The sequence below is a fragment of the Odontesthes bonariensis genome, chromosome 21 (genome assembly GCF_027942865.1).
Source record: "Odontesthes bonariensis isolate fOdoBon6 chromosome 21, fOdoBon6.hap1, whole genome shotgun sequence".
Lineage (NCBI taxonomy): Eukaryota > Metazoa > Chordata > Actinopteri > Atheriniformes > Atherinopsidae > Odontesthes > Odontesthes bonariensis.
In genome coordinates, this window is record NC_134526.1 from 21284132 (window position 1) to 21300950 (window position 16819).

Consider the following 16819-nt stretch of genomic DNA (forward strand, 5'->3'; position numbering starts at 1 on the left):
TCCACATGTGATCAAATCTGCGTGTCAGCATCCCAAAAGCTCCTTTCATGTCATAACTAATTTCCATCGATACAAACATGGGTGCATAAACCAGCACATACTATTGTCACAGATGAAACATAAGTAATTGATTCATATTTGGAAGTAAAAGACACCAGGTTTGGATGTCTTTGGACAAATACAGTTTCAACTGAAGTGGTTCACTGTAGATCTTCTGCATTTCCATGTTGTAGTAAAGACAAGGGACTTCCTGCTAAGCATGTAGCTATCTGCATCTACATCATGCCAATGGAGGCTGTTCCCAGCACCATGGAATCTTTATTATTTATGTTCTTGCATCTTTTTCCAGTATTTCTATCAGAATGCAATAATTGTGACTTGTTTAAAGCTGATAGCTGATAGTCTACCCAGAAATGAATGATTTCATTCACACTCCATCCATCCGTTTAAATCTAAAAAGGAACAAGGAAATAAATTACATTCATAGAACTTGGCCGAACGACTTCATTCATTTGCATGTCTTGTCTCAAGGGCTGAATCCTTATTCACCCATACAAGCACATGAACAAAAATCCATGCATGCGCATGTACACAATGTATTCCGTGTAATTGTGTGTAGTTGTTTTGCATAGCCCATCATTTATTCCTCATGTGTGGGTGTTACTTTGCATTTCCGTTGCTTGTGTAGAGTAACGACCATTCCAGTTTATTAACATTTGTAGCAGAGTTTCATTGAAGACAAAGAAACATTTTGTACAGTTTGGGTTTTGCTTCATTAGATGTCGAGCATGAATATTATAAGCTTCGTACACAGACACACACAGCAAGTTGCATGTATGCCAGCTAGGTGCTGTTAAACTTTTAAAATAGTCTCAGAAGAGATGACCCACAATGGCCATAGCAGCTCAGAGTATCATAAGAAACGAGGACACAGGAGGTGATAGATGGACTAAAGAGGGCAGGTCGGAGCCAGAAGAAGAATAACTGTGGTGGAACCAAAGCCAAACGGAACAAATGAAGCTCTAAGATTGTGTCATTCTGCTTCTGGGGGGCGGTATCTCTGAACACAGCTCTTTGGGGGGGAGTTATTGGATTTAATCTGACAAAAATTTTAATGGAAAAGAAATCGAGACCATAGTTTGTGTAGTACTTATGAGCTTCTTGCAGTATCCAGAGAGTCAAGCCTGAACGCATAAACACAAATTAAATAAACACATTGTCTCCAGCAGTAGTTAATTTTTGTCACACTGGTAAACTGCGTGTCCGGGTCACACCCATCTTTTTTTTTTCCATAAACGGCCTGCTTCCTCTTTCCTGTTCACTTGTGTGACACTCACTCTCAAACACACACACGCAAATCCATCTGCTAATCTTTATGTTAAGGCTGGTTTTGTGAATGTTCATGTGTAAGTATGGCATTTTTTTTAAGAGTAATAGCTTAACTTTTCTGCTGACTAATTTACCAGAATACAACTTGAGCTGATTCCTGTATATGTGTGTGCTTTTGTGGTATATTTTAGCTAGTTAGTGTGTGCACACACCGCTTGCTGAATAGGCAGAATGTGCCTGACTTCATTATGTGCCATCAAGTCAACTGAAGATGTGTCTGTGATAACGTCATCACGCAAATGCCACACATTGAAAATGTCATGGCCCTTATAATTAAATGTATTTACAGTGCTTTTCTGGTCTTCTTAACCGCTAATTCAAATGGAATTTGAGCTTTTCTCATTTATAAATACACTCACGCACTGATGAACACAAAGGGTTTGGTATCTCAACCATGAACACTTTGACATCTGGACTGGAGAAGCAGGGGATTGAACCACAGCCCTGGATGGCCGCATTATCTGCTGAGCCGCAGCTTCCTCTACACAGTGAGCAAAAAACACAACAGCAAAACCAAAAACACAATCTTTCAGGAAAGTATTTTCCATGAAGCACAACAAAGCCTTAGAAAACACAGTAAGACTGAAATGTTTTATTTTTCATTTTGGCGTTGCGGTTTGTTTTTGTTTAAAAAAGTTTTTGCTTTGCTGTTCGTATTGAACATATGAACTACATTTAAAGGGTGTGTCAAAATTAAAGAGGAAGGATGTCACAGCCATTTCAAGTCCAGAATCCAGCTGTTTTGTTATTATTCCCCTCATACAACTTTAAAATTTAAAGACACATAAAACATATTTCATGGAAACACGACGTGAATTTCTTCCATTTGTTGTTGATGCAAGGCATAATCTTTAAAATCCCATTAAATCTTCTCATGCGTTCCTTTCTACTGGGACTGAATGCATCCTCTACTATATACAGCTCACTGCTCAGGCAACACACCGAGGTTCAAGACAACCTAGCATGTATTTAAAAGCACGGGGGAGCAGAGAGCAAAGCTTGTTTATGGTTTGTGTGAATACATTTGACAATTTAAGACAGATGGACCAACACAAAGAAAATATCACATTACACTGTCTCAACAGTGCAAACAGTTGGTATGGGTGAGTGGGGGGCATGCACATACAAACACAGACAAAGTCACGCATTCAATACCACTGAGATACACAAACAGACATTTGCACATACAATCAAAGCGTCATTTTTCTTAAACCAAAACACAATATCTGCAGGCACATGGATTCACACATGCACTTACTTGCCCACTAAACATATTTCCTTTGTTCTTTGATTACAAACCCAAATAAATAAAGTCCTCCAGTCAGCTTTTTCTCCATTGCCAGCAAGCAAATAAAAACAGTTTGTTCATAAAGTTTCTACATGATTCTATAGAGACTCTGGCTAAAGAAGTGGAGAAAGACGCCACTGTAATTGTACTCCTGATCTCATCAGGCGTATGTCTTATGTACAAAATTCATATTGAAATAAAAACGCTGAAAGGCCAGATGGTGTAGCTATTTCTATGAAACTGAACTTGACTGGATTTTACTTTGTGTCAACACACATAAATCGTTGGAGACCTATTCGGTAACTTTAATTCAAAATTGTAAAGTCTTGGTGATTGTGAACAAGGTTAAAATCGGTTTACTTATTCTCTGTCTTTCGTTCACGCAGTGTGTTCCCTAATATTTCTAACATTAAAGTTTTTTCCTTGCATAACTGAATAAACACTGCTCCCTGTAAGATATAGTCCTGTTCAGCAAAGGAATCCTGCAATAACAATGCATGCTTCTACTAATAATAATTACAATAATAATCGAACATATTTCGTCTCTTGTGTTTTTATTTCATCGATCTATTCAAGTATAATTATTTAAACGAGAAACACATGGATGCGGAACCTTTGAAAGGGAGGACTATAGCAAGAGGACGCTCCGGCAAAGATGGCAGACGTACCAGATAATGCACCGGAGCGTGAGTATATTAACTTATTATTTTAATCATTTTCCTTAAAATTGCTAGTTCTGTGTTTTGGCCGTTCAAAGTTTTTTCGTAAGCATACGGTTGTGGGGACTTCTGTACGAGTGTCGGTATTTTCCCCTCACGCTGCTGTCTGCCTGAATTAATGTCGCACTTGTAAATAATTGGGTCCCCCCGCCGAAGTTCTCCGTCACTGGAAACATTAAAGACATGGGTTTCAAAACTGAATCCCAGCGCTTAAACAGACCGATAAAACCCTGAATGTTACTTATATCCTGCTTGAAAAAGGCTGAAAAGTGACACAGTAATAAATGTTGAAACAGCAGCACTTCAGTGACGTTTTAATCAAGAATTCCTCCTGTAATTCGGAAGTGTAATGTGGTGCAGTACACTGAGGTTTTTGTTTGAGGAAAATATAATGCAAAAAAGAAACCCCGTCAGAAATTAAATGTGGCTAATGTAAAAGGCTAAAGCAGTCCTGAACGTGCTTGTGTGCTAAAATGATACACTTGTGAAAAAGTTGCTGAGTCAGGCTGACTCAGCATTCAGGATTGGTGTGTAAAGTGATAAGGCAAGGCAAGTTTATTTGTAGAGCACAAGGCAGTTCAAAGTGCTTTACAGCTACATAAAATCACAAGAAGGCAAATAAAATGATTTAATAAAGCATAAAGAATAATCATTAACTAATTAATTAACTTTCAGGTGTCATATACACAGCTAAATAGAACTGTTTTCAGCCTGGATTTAAACATTGTCAGAGTTAAGCCCTGTCTCACATCTTCTGGAAGACTGTTCCAGATTTTAGGAGCATGAAACTGAAACGCAGCCTCACCTTGTTTAGTCCTGACTCTGGGCACCAGCAGGAGACCCCTCCCTGAGGTTCTCAGAGCCCGTTTAGAGAGCCCAGTGAGCAGGCCGTTACAGTAGTCTAACCTGCTGGAGACAAACGCATGGATCAGTCATTCTAAGTCTGGTTTAGACACTATTCCTTTGATTCTGGCAATGTTTTTTGGATGGTAAAAAGCTGCTGATGTTATTGATTTAATGTGGCTGTTAAAGTTCAGGTCTGAGTCCAATATTACCCCGAGATTTCTAACTTGATTATTAGGTCCAATATGATCTGTTAATTCTCATCAATTATTGAAGTAATCATTAAATAATAGTTTTCTTTGCTACCTTGTTTAACTTGTTTAGCTATTTCTCTGTACCAGTCCTTCCAATAGCATAATACTAGATGCCTTCTGTAGCGTTGTGTAGAGAAATCCTCTTAAATTAATCCTGAGCAACCAGAACGTGCTCAGAGTTCTGATTTAGTTTATCATGGTCAGACGGCTATGACAAGGACTCTAAATGTGCTCTTTATCCTTTTAGACTGCCCAGGTACCACAAGTGAGCAAGCAGGGAAGTCTGCATCATGCGAAGGCTGTCCCAACCAGAAACTATGTTCCACTGGAGCCACGAAAGCCCCGGACCCTGGTAAGACTGCATCTACCCTGTGTTCACAACATCCTGGTGTCTGCGGTTGGCCAAAAGCATTCCCCATCCTTCATCTCCTCCTGTCTCATCCCAGCTATTGCAGAAATAGGAGCGAAGCTGTCAAACGTCAAACACAAGATCCTGGTGTTGTCGGGGAAAGGAGGAGTTGGAAAGAGTACCTTTAGTGCTCATCTGGCCCACGCCCTGGCAAGTGACAGCACAAAGGAGGTAAATATTTATTGCTAATTTGCTAGTGTGGCTGATGCATAACAGCTTCCTGTTTTAGAGTTAAGGAAAACGGTGTTGTCCTCCATCACTGCCGTGTAGTGTCTCTGTGGGGGTTAGAGGCAGATTAAAGGAAAAACAAAGGTGTTTTATAATTAATAAAACTATTCAGTGACCCCTTGTGTTCTGTGGGTGGCTGCGTTGTTATCTTGGATGAGACCACCCCCATCAGGGCAGAGATGATCCTCCTTTTTAAGTGGACAAGCGTCCCCAAACTAGACCAGCCAAATCGGCCATCAACACAGCTTAGGGGACCATTGTATCTTTCAAAGGTTCATGTTTTTCCTTGAGAAGAGATTTCAACTCAAAGGCTCGTGGGTGGATGATCACTAGGTATACACAGATTGACCTAACATCGGTATTGGACGACATACAGCTCATTGACTGCAATTGGCCTATCGTCAAACAGGATAACATAAACTGATGGTAGAAGCTGATGTTTATCTGATGTTGCATTGACTTTGCCCTTAAATTGACAGCCTGCAGCTGCAGATTGCGCAAATATCCAATAGGTGGCAGCCTTATTCCTCAGCAAGCAAGGTAGTTTTCACTAGAACATTTTTATTTGGCCATTCAAGTGAGATAATCGACAAGCTGATAGCGTCACAGGCTAAAAAAAGCTTTTGAAACTGTTTCACACAAAGGTTTTTTTTTTCTCATGTGACAGGCTATAATTAAGAGGGGTTACTACATGTGCACAAAATACGTGCTCATTCGAAAATGGAGTGATGAAAGGCCAAAATACCAACTTACTTAAAGTTTAACTCTGTGGGGAAAGTCCACTTTCAGTGTGGCGCTTTAATGTCCTCTAAGAAGATAACTGTTGGCCAAGTGTTAATTCTTTCTATTCAAGGTTTGCCCTTTTATAAAGCAATAAAAAAAATTATCTCTGTCTTTATATGGCCACACACTTAAATAAGCAAACAAATAAGTTGGCATGTCATGCACTGGCCCCATGTGCTATTGTAAACAGAGAAACTCCTGCTGAGGGCAGTCATTGGTGCTCATCATAGTGCTGACCGACTGAATGTTTGAAGAGAGACGGTGATCGACCAATGATGGTAAGTCTCTATAGTCAGAGATGAGAAGAGAGGACATAATGAGAGAGACTTGCACTTTGTCTTCTCCCCTCCCATACTCACTTCCACTGGATCTATGCTGTATGCCGAGGCAATTTTTTGGCTCTCAAAAAGAGGACGTGTCCGGGTAGAAGAGGGCGTCTGGTCACCCTAATTGGTATCTGTGCTCCCTGTGGCGATATGCACGCTTAAAAAGTGACCGTTGGTGGGGAAATAAAGCAGAAGGTAGCAGTGGTCGCCTTAGTAGTTTGTTTTCAGTGAGTGGATGACAAAAATCAGAAATGAAAATTTTAAATGAACCGGTTTGTAGTCGCTACTGTTGTACAACTGTTGGTATAATGACCTACCAGCGGGCTGAGCAGGAGAGAACGACGGCAGCCGAGGAGAGACACGGAAGCAGTAGTGAGACTGAACCCAGACTGAAGGTCCCACTGTCTCAGTGATGTGGAAGTGGTCAGGATTCAGTAAAAATGATGAGGAAGAGATAAATACACGCGCAAAGGTTGTCGTCTGTTGGTGAACGCCAAAACAGGAAACAAAACCAACAAGGTTAATCCCTGTAATGGTGTCACCCCAGCAAGCATGAACATGCGGGTGCAGAGCGAGCTTCAAACAGAAAAGCATCATCTCATCATCTGTGGGTCTATTAAAATTAAATATCAAATCAAATCAAATTTATTTGTATAGCACATTTCATATACAAACAGTTCAAAGTGCTTTACATAAAATAAAAGCATTGCAGCAGGGAGTGCAAGAAGCATTAAAAATACATAAAAGAATATAAAGAGAAACAAATAAAATCATTTAAATGAATTTAAAAACAGGCAACAGTCTAGATAAGTTAAAAGATATTTCATGCATAGACACATGAGAAAAGAAATGTCTTTAACTTGGATTTAAAAATGTCTACATTTGGTGAAAGTTTAATCTCCACTGGCAGTTTGTTCCACTTGTTTGCAGCATAACAGCTAAATGCTGCTTCTCCATGTTTAGTCTGGACTCTGGACTGGACCAGCTGACCTGAGTCCTTCAATCTAAGAGCTCTGCTGGGTTTATATTCTCTTAACATATCACAGATGTATTTTGGGCCTAAACCGTTCTGGGATTTGTAAACCATCAGCAGGCTTTTAAAATCTATTCTGTGACTGACTGGAAGCCAGTGTAAAGATTTTAAAATTGGTGTGATGTGTTCAGATCTCTTAGTCCGGGTTAAAACTCGCAGCAGCGTTCTGGATGAGCTGCAGATGTTTAATGCTCTTTTTGGGAAGTCCAGTTAAAAGAGCATTACAGTTATCGAGTCTACTGGAGATGAATGCATGGATGAGTTTCTCCTGGTCTTTTTGGGAGAGGAAACCTTTAATTCTGTTGATTTTACTGAGATGGTAAAAAGCTGCCTTGGAGACAGCTTTGATGTGGCTGCTGAAAGTCAGATCTGAGTCTATCAACACTCCGAGGTTACGAACTAGGTCAGTGATTGTAAGAGCCCGAGTCTCAAGATATTTACCAACGCTGACCCTCTTCTCTTTGCTACCAAACAGAATGATCTCAGTTTTGTCTTCATTTAATTGTAGAAAATTCTCTCTCATCCAGGTGTTTACTTCCTCCAGACACTGACACAGTACGTCTGCGGGGCTGCAGTCGTCCGGTGACAGAGACACATAAAGTTGTGAATCGTCTGCATAACTGTGATAATTGATGTTAAAATTCTGCAATATCTGACCCAAAGGGAGCATATACAAGTTAAACAGAAGAGGTCCAAGAATTGACCCCTGGGGGACTCCACAAGTCATGGCCACTCGCTCAGATTCATAGCTGCCAATTGTAACAAAATAACTCCGGCCTTCTAAGTAGGACCTGAACCAGTTAAGGACCGCTCCAGAAAGTCCAACCCAGTTTTCCAGCCTGTGTAACAGGATTCTGTCATCTACAGTATCAAACGCAGCGCTGAGGTCCAACAGAACCAGGACTGAAACATTACCAGAATCAGTATTCAACCTAATGTCGTTTAACACTTTGACCAGAGCTGTTTCAGTGCTGTGATGACGTATGAAGCCTGATTGAAAGTTATCAGGACTTCCACTTTCATTCAGAAAGTCGTTGAGCTGGTTAAATACAACTTTCTCACTAATCTTGGATATAAAAGAGAGATTAGAGACAGGTCTGTAGTTGTTCATCATAGAGGCGTCTAGAATTCTCTTCTTTAGGAGTGGCTTAATGGCAGCTGTCTTTAGTGACTTGGGAAAAATGCCTGATGCCAGTGAGCTGTTAACTATTTGTAGGAGATCACTTTCTACTGAGGTAAAAACAGTTTTTAAAAAGTCGGATGGTATTATGTCCAGAGAACAAGTGGTTGAAATCAGATGCCGAACTGTTTCCTCTAGGATTTTTAAATCAACAATATTAAATTGTGACATAACCTCAGAGTTATTTCTAGGTTTTAGACACAGATTAGTTTTCTTGTTTGTCTGTGTTGCGTTAATGTTTTGTCTAATAGTTTTGATTTTTTTTTTTGGCTAAAAAGTTGGCAAATTCGTTGCATTTCTCAGTGGAGAGGAGGTCTGGGTTTGACTGTTTAGAAGGATTTGTGAGTTTTTCAACCATAGCAAACAGAGTTTGAGAATTGTTGACATTCTTATTAATCATTTCAGATAAATGCAGCTGTCTGGCCTTGCACAGCTCATTGTTATAACTACGCAGGCTTTGTTTGTATAGCTCATAGTGAATCTGAAGCTTTGTTTTCCTCCATTTACGTTCAGCTTTCCTGCATTCTCTTTTCAGGTTTTTGACCGTAGTGGTTTTTCTCCATGGGGTTTTCTGTTTGATCAAGGTGCTCTTGATTCTTATCGGTGCAACAGCTTCCATTACATTCAAAATTTTCAAGTTAAAATGATCCAGCAGTCCTTCAACCGACTCTGCGCTCATTGTTGGTAACATAGTTATGGCCTCCCTAAACTGAGCACTTGTTTTCTCATTGATGTACCTCTTCTTAACTGAGAAGCTGGTTGTTTGAACATTCTGAGTAATATGTAAATCAAATAAAATACAAAAATGGTCAGACAAGGCCAAATCAATAACCACAACAGAAGAAATATCAAGACCTTTAGAAATGACCAGGTCCAGAATGTGACCTCGAAGGTGGGTAGGTTCTGTTACATGTTGCCACAAACCAAACATGTCCAGCACAGAAGAAAATTCTTTGGCAGTACCATCCGTCATATTATCCATGTGAATGTTAAAATCCCCGGTCAAGATAAAATGGTTAAAATCAGTTGAAATAACAGACAATAATTCAGAAAAATCATCAATAAAACTTGCACAGTATCCTGGAGATCTGTAAATGATTAAGAACAGGATTTTAGGAACACCCTTTAAAATAAAACTCAGATATTCAAAAGAAGTGAAATCACCAAATGAGATCTCTTTACACTGGAATGTATCTTTAAATAAGGCAGCCTCCCCCCCACCTTTCCTCCCATTTTGGCATTTATCCATAAAACTAAAGTTTGGGGGGGCTGCTTCATTAAGAACAGTAGCACTTGTGCTCTCTGTTAACCATGTTTCTGTCAGAAAAAGAAAATCTAAATTGTGTGAAATTATGAAGTCATTAACTAACAGTGACTTATTGGACAGAGATCTAATATTAAGTAAGGCTAGCTTTGTGGAGTTTACACTGGTCTCTGTTGTATTATGAGTTGTACGTGGTACCGTTAACAGATTAGATAGATCCACCCAGCAGGCTGACTGTTTTCGATTCCTTCTTTTACTAAATAAAACAGGAATCCTATTGGGTCCCAGCTTGTTCTCAGAACAGCTGTCAGTAGTCGGACTACTATAGCAGGGACCCTGAACGCATCATGGCATGGTATCTTTGTTTTGAACTCTGGATGTTGTGCTGCTCCTTGAACACCCTGCACATCCCCTTGTGTCCTGCTCTGCCAGGACAGATGATGTAAGAGGAGGAGGAGGGGGTGCCCTGCGTTTCTCGGTTGATGAAATGATTAATATTAATAGTAATAATAAAGATAATGATGTTGGCTGTGGCATCGGACTGCGGGGGGAACGGTGCTGTTTAACTCCTGGAATGAAAAGTTTTTTTTGTTTTTTTTTTTTTGTCTCGTTTTTAAATTTCTTATTAATTAATGTCATAATGAAAGTCAGTCTGGCTGAATGAAGTGGTTGAGAGACTGAATTTTGCATTAACATTAATGATGGATGTTCTTTGAGGGCCCCCAATAGTGCAAAATGGTTGAGTCCACACCTGCACTGGTCAGTTCAACCGAGTTATGTATGTATAGAGTGCAGCCAGAGGAGAAAGTGATGTCGTTACCTAAGAGAGCGAAATCTGGATACCAGGAAAGGAAAGACGGAAAGGAGAGGGAGAGAAAATGAAGTGAGGGGAAGCAGCTTTCTTACTCGTTTCTTTGACAAGAGAGGTGAGCAGCACAACTGAACTAACACACACAGTTTGAGGGGATATCAGCTGCAGTTGTCCCAGAGTGAAGGCGGCACGTTGAGCTTCATTCAGGGACCACACAGGCTAATTACTATCAGAGGTTCATCAACGCTATCTGAAAAAGTGAATGCACCAGACCCCCGAAACTGTAATCTTAGTAGCGATTGATCTACCATTTTTATTGTGCTTAATTATTATGTTTTTCTCTATATAGAGGTTAAACTAAGATCGTATTTGTTATCTTTGTCTTATACCATGGGGGCCCACCAAGATGGTTTATACGTAGGGTTCAGAATTTCGTGCTACGCCCCTGGATGTTGGTAATGAGAATAGAGCTCATAGCTCTTAGTCGAGTTGCCAAAAAATTCTCTCTTTATTTCTAAAGATATATCCGGTGGTCAGCTTTCTTATCATCAGTGCTTGTGGTCGAGAGTTTTTGCGACAACAAAAACTGTTTCCAAGTGTAAGTTCAGGCTTCAGACTGTTTTCTGACTCTCTGCTTTTGTGTCTTCAGGTTGCTTTGCTGGATGTAGACATCTGCGGTCCGTCTATTCCCAGGATAATGGGCCTGGAGGGAGAGCAGGCAAGTTGTCCCCAGAAATGTCAGCACGCAGAGTGAATAAGCAATATTTCTAGTACAACAGACGATGATCTTCATATGAAACCTACATGGGATTTCTTTTTTTAGCAGCCCACTTTGAGATCCTCATACATTCCTCACAGCGTGCACAGCCACTTCTCCATGACATGCAGAACTCACAAAGGACACTCAAGGAAAACAACTGTGTGCTCCGTAGGTGTGTTACCTGTTCTTTATCTTTTAGGTACACCAGAGCGGCTCTGGCTGGTCTCCTGTGGTGAGTCACTTCAGACATTTCTTAAATCCTTAAAGTTTGATTTATTTATTATTATTATTAATGTAGGATTGCATACTTTAAGATGTTTTTTGGCTGTTTGTTGCAGTATGTTGATGACAACCTGGCGGTCATGTCCATTGGCTTCCTGCTTAGTAGCCCCGATGATGCTGTGATCTGGAGAGGACCCAAGAAGAATGGTGTGTGTGCAATGTTTTTTTTTTTTTTTTTTTTACGATTTCCGACTAAATGTCATAACACTACAGCCTTTGTGGTGTTCTGCTCCAATCAGGGATGATCAAGCAGTTTTTGAGAGATGTGGACTGGGGGGAGCTGGATTACCTTATCGTGGACACTCCGCCTGGGACCTCAGATGAACACCTATCAATTGTCCAGTACCTAAGTTCCACCCATGTTGACGGAGCAGTCATCATCACCACGCCCCAGGTACGCAAACAGTTCCGCAGTGCCAGTCAAACATTTGAACACACCCTCTCATTCAGATGAACAGAGTCTCCCTTTTTTTTTTTATATATTATTGCGTATATATTCTATGTGCTGATATTCTATATCAGCACATATTCTAACTACTGAATAAGTGTAAAACAACATAACATTACCTCACTTTACTTACATGTGCAATATGGGATATATTACTATTATTACTATTATCTGTGAAACAGGTGTCATATTCCCTCTATTAACCATTTATTATTCTTTCCTCTCCTGTTGTTTAGAACTGCATTTAAAAGTGTGTACGTGTCACCACCTTGTATAGTGTCTCCATATTTTATATATTTTTTTATATATATATACATTTGTTTTTTTCTATTTTTCTTACTACATTGCCTTATTTTCCTAATGTTATATAGTGTCTCTATATTTTATACTTCTTATTTGAGTTTCTTATTACCTAAACTGTCGACTAGGAGAGAGCCTCTTCACGAGCATTTCGATGTGTCCGGACTGTTGGTTTATGCACAAATGGCAAATAAAAAAACCTTGAACCTGATGCACAGAGCCAGAAGAGCAGATAAATTCCGAGTCATCACAGACCGGAGCCTGTGCTGTTTTACGGTTAAAGCAATCATTACAATCAGAGACTGTTGAGGGGAATTCCCATCTGTAAGCTGCAATACACATGCTGTCACTCCTTCTCATTTGTGGACTTTGACTTCAGTTGATTGATTTATTTATCTCTGATTTTTTTTTTTTTTTTTTTTTTTTTTTTTTTTTTTACATTTCTCGAAATGATTTTTAACCTCATGAGATTTTTCATACAGAGGGTGGTTTACTTGGAACTTGAACAGTTATGGAAGTGACACTGAAACCACAACGGTAACAGACAGCAAATGAGAGCTGCTCGGGTGGGCGCTGAAAAGCACCAAAGATCCCACTGCAGTCAGAGTGCAACATCTGCAAGGGACCCGGCTTGTGTTATGCGTTATGTTGTCTTAGTACTGCTCCTCGCATCGATTTCTGGCACCTGTTCTTCTTTGTGGCACACGTTATAATGACATGTTTCCAGCATATTTAGAAGACAATTTTTAGTGCGTTAAAAAACGTTTTTGCCAGCAAATATTCAGAAAGGACACCAGAAAACCACAAGACTTAAAAATAAATAAATGAATAAATAACCTCATGTAAGCTTAGCAGTTAAGGTTAATGATTGAAAAGCAGGTATGAGGATGTATCAGTAACGATGCTGGTTGTGGGTCTGTGATCATCACCCAGCTCATATATCCCAAACTGTTTTATTGGCGTAAATGAACTACACTTTTAGAAATCATTTGCTGCACCTTTTTTGAACTTTTTTTTTTTTTTTCCTTCAAATTGCGTAAAAGTAGCGTCTGCACGAGGTGGTGTTTTGTTTTTGTTTGTTTTTTTCTGGACAGGCAGTCGATTCCGCTGCACTGTGTTGGATGATGCCGTTCTGCCATAAACCAGTTACAGTCTGCGCAAACATGACCAAGTTCGACATTTTACAGCACATTTATTCAACGGTAAAGAAGAAAAGGAATGTTGGCGGGCGGCATAGTACATAGAATGGATAACATTTGTGGGGAAACCTAAAACTCTGTGGAGTCGCTAACATTCGGTCCACAGGTATGCGTCTCATCATAATCTGTTAATGGTACTGACACACGGGTGGAGACGGCACAGCACTGTCGGCCTTTAATCTCTGACTGCACTCGGTGTGACCTCTGACCTCTTTGATAAGGACACAAGTTAGGATAAACGGTAACCAAACAATGGACCACCATAATGGCAGTGACGCGTCTATATTGACATAAATACTATGAATCTACAGGCAATGCTCTTCATGATTCAGATTAGCACTGTAATTGCATACTGTGGAGCACCTTATTTTCAGTCATGTCAACAGAATTACATTCCGTCTCTCTTCTGATACCTCTTCTCAGAGTCTGGTGACAAAGGCACGGTGGCAACAAATATTCAAATGTTGTTATCGGTGGAAGCTATTTTTAGTTGTTAGGACTTTAATCGGTGAGAAACTATTTCAAACAAACATGTCCTGGTTGGCATGGGTGAAACCATAACACAAACCCTTCCTCATTCCTTCAGTGCCACAGCCAGTCACACATCAGGTTGGAATTACCCGGAGAAAGAAGACTATTGTCCAGGTCTTATAACCTTAGAACTCATAGTATTAGTTTATTTATAAAGCACTTTTAAAACAATCTCAGTCGACCAAAGTGCTGTTCAGAAGCAAAAGCATAATAAAAATAATCATAAACACTACAACAACAAATACAACCTAAGGGATACTAATCATTCAATATAAAACAAATTCAGATTAAAAGTGAAAATAAAAAGAGAGGAAGAGGAAGGCGAGAGAGTCAAGATTCCTCGCTCAGCTGGGAGTGAACGCCAAGGAGAAGAGATGCGTTTTGAGGAGTGTTTTAAAATGCTCAACAGACTGTGCAGCTCTAACATGGAGAGGTAGGCTGTTCCACAGCTTAGGAGCCGCTACTGAGAAGGCTCGGTCTCTGGACCTGGAGCAGCTGGTTTGATGACCGAAGTGCCCGAGCAGAATTGTGGAGCTGTAGAAGCTAAACATTTTTTTAAAAAAAAGGCTCAACGACCAACACGCTTCTGTTTCTCCGTGCAGGAGGTGTCGTTGCAGGATGTGCGGAAGGAGATCCGGTTCTGTCAGAAGGTGAAGCTGCCCATCATCGGAGTGGTGGAGAACATGAGCGGCTTTGTGTGCCCCAAATGCAAGGTCACTGACAAAATACAAAATATAAATGCACCCAACAGGGCAAAAGCTGTGACAGCACTGAGAACAAATGTTGCGATAGTGTAGCTTAAGATCACCAGGGATTAGGTATTTTGAACCTTAATTCATAGAGAATATCCCTGATGGTGATGCCTGAGCTCCACATGTGTGCAGCAGGACGGTAGCTGTACTGCTAATGCATATTAACCAGCTGTTTATTCTCGGCCTCTCTTGTAGATCACATCACAGATCTTCCCTCCCTCCAGCGGAGGCGCTGAGAAAATGTGTGCAGACCTAAATCTACCTCTGTTAGGCAAGGTGCCTCTGGACCCGAGGATAGCACGGAGCTGTGATGAGGGCAAGTCTTTCCTCAGTGAGGTGCCCGACTCTCCTGCTGCGGAGGTCTACAAGAGAATTGTACAAAGTGAGTCAGCTGCCCGTGCCAGGTTGGATGTCCTCACCTCCTTTGGTACAGAACTCGAATGCACACTCAGCCATATTTCCTTTTCTAGCGAAGTCCATTATTGTTTTTGATGACGGGATTGTTTGGTTGACGGCCCGATTCCTGATTAAAAGTAATGAAAGAAGAAGTATTCACTTTACAAATGGGAAGCGGTCGACTGAAGAGGAAGAAGAGTTGTCTCGAAATTTGACGCATTTGTTTTCAGCATGAGATTAAACTTTTTGGAAATGATTATGTGTGTAACTTAACTTAGAAAACACACACACATGCTGGAATCCTTAACACGTTCCAAACTCATTTCCACTCTCCTCCATCAGGTATCCAGGACTACTGTTCCAACAGCATGACAGAGGAGCGGAGCACCACCTGAGCGCGTCAGATGGCGGCCTCGTTTGACCTAATTGCCGAGGCCGACCGCACGACAGCAGTGTGGTCGACACTGGTTAACAAACGCACACGGGGAAAAAACTGTCTCTAATTCTTGTCAGGCAGCAGCTTTGATGTCTGTTTAGTGAGCCGATTGGCCCTCACTGCGCTATGATTCCCTGCCACGCAACAAACCTGTCATTAAAAAAGAGAAATGTACAATCATGAATGATAACTGTTCATTTCTAATGTATCTGAAATTAATTCCACTTTGTAAAGACGTATCTGATTACAGCTTTATGATAAAGACTCCTCCTAATAACGCAGCGACTTTCGACTGAGGATCCTGCTGAAAGTGGAAGTCTTCTTATACGAGAAACAATTTTCTTAGCGTCTTTACAAAAATGGCAGCGACTGTGGAGAAGGCCTTTTGTGTCATATCTGCATTTTTTTATTTTTTTTTTTGAGTAAGAACAGAGCTCCGTGCCACCAGGAAATCAATAAAAAAAATCTGTCTAGCTACATAGAAAGTACTTGCTGTGGGTACAGTTCCATTAGTACTTTTTGTAAAAAAACAGAGATATCATAGGACTTCTCTTTATGTAAATGGAAGTGTAGGTGGAGACCTGCTGAGGTCCAGTGACTCATTATGTTTGCACCCCACATCACATTGAAGGACAGTGTTGTTTGTTATCCCTTTCTTGTACACTTCCTTTATTTTATGATTGAAAAGACTCCGTTTTAGATGACAATAAAGACGGACAACTGTTTCTCTGAAGACTTCTCGGCCCGTTTTTACCCCCACACTGAAATCTCAACATATTATTGGACTGCACTGTCTTAACCACGGTAACCATTCCTCACTCAGAATGAGCAGGCTGCCATCAGAAGATTGTTTTTCTAAATCTGTCGAGATGGTTTTAGTTTGTTCGTGGATCTTTAGTTTTTTACGATTCCCATTCATTTCTCCGCGCGACGTGTGTGTGGAACGTGAAAGATGGATTTGCTATTTTCTGAGTTGACTCATTTACATTTATAAATGTTTATTTTTTTGGTGTTCTTTCTTATTTTGTACACAAAATAAAAGGGCCTGACCAAAACTGACCAAATGTGGTGGGAACACATTTTTAATTTGTCTATTTAGAAATTATGTATTTAATATGTTAATTATGCCAAAATTCATTAATGCCAAAAGGCTCACTAGGTCTTTTTATTTTTTTTTTTTTTGACAAG

The 16819-nt window shown here is 40.3% G+C and overlaps 1 protein-coding gene across 1 annotated transcript; it reads left to right on the forward strand.

Moving 5' to 3' along the window:
• The first annotated feature begins 3280 nt into the window (after window positions 1-3280).
• On the forward strand, window positions 3281-16695 carry nubp1 (nucleotide binding protein 1 (MinD homolog, E. coli)). The gene is made up of 10 exons (XM_075453612.1): window positions 3281-3363; window positions 4741-4845; window positions 4940-5073; window positions 11177-11245; window positions 11487-11519; window positions 11626-11716; window positions 11809-11963; window positions 14650-14760; window positions 14995-15181; window positions 15538-16695. Exons 1-10 carry the CDS (start codon window positions 3333-3335, stop codon window positions 15588-15590), a joined length of 969 nt encoding a protein of 322 aa, XP_075309727.1. The 5' UTR covers window positions 3281-3332; the 3' UTR covers window positions 15591-16695.
• The last annotated feature ends 124 nt before the right edge of the window (window positions 16696-16819 follow it).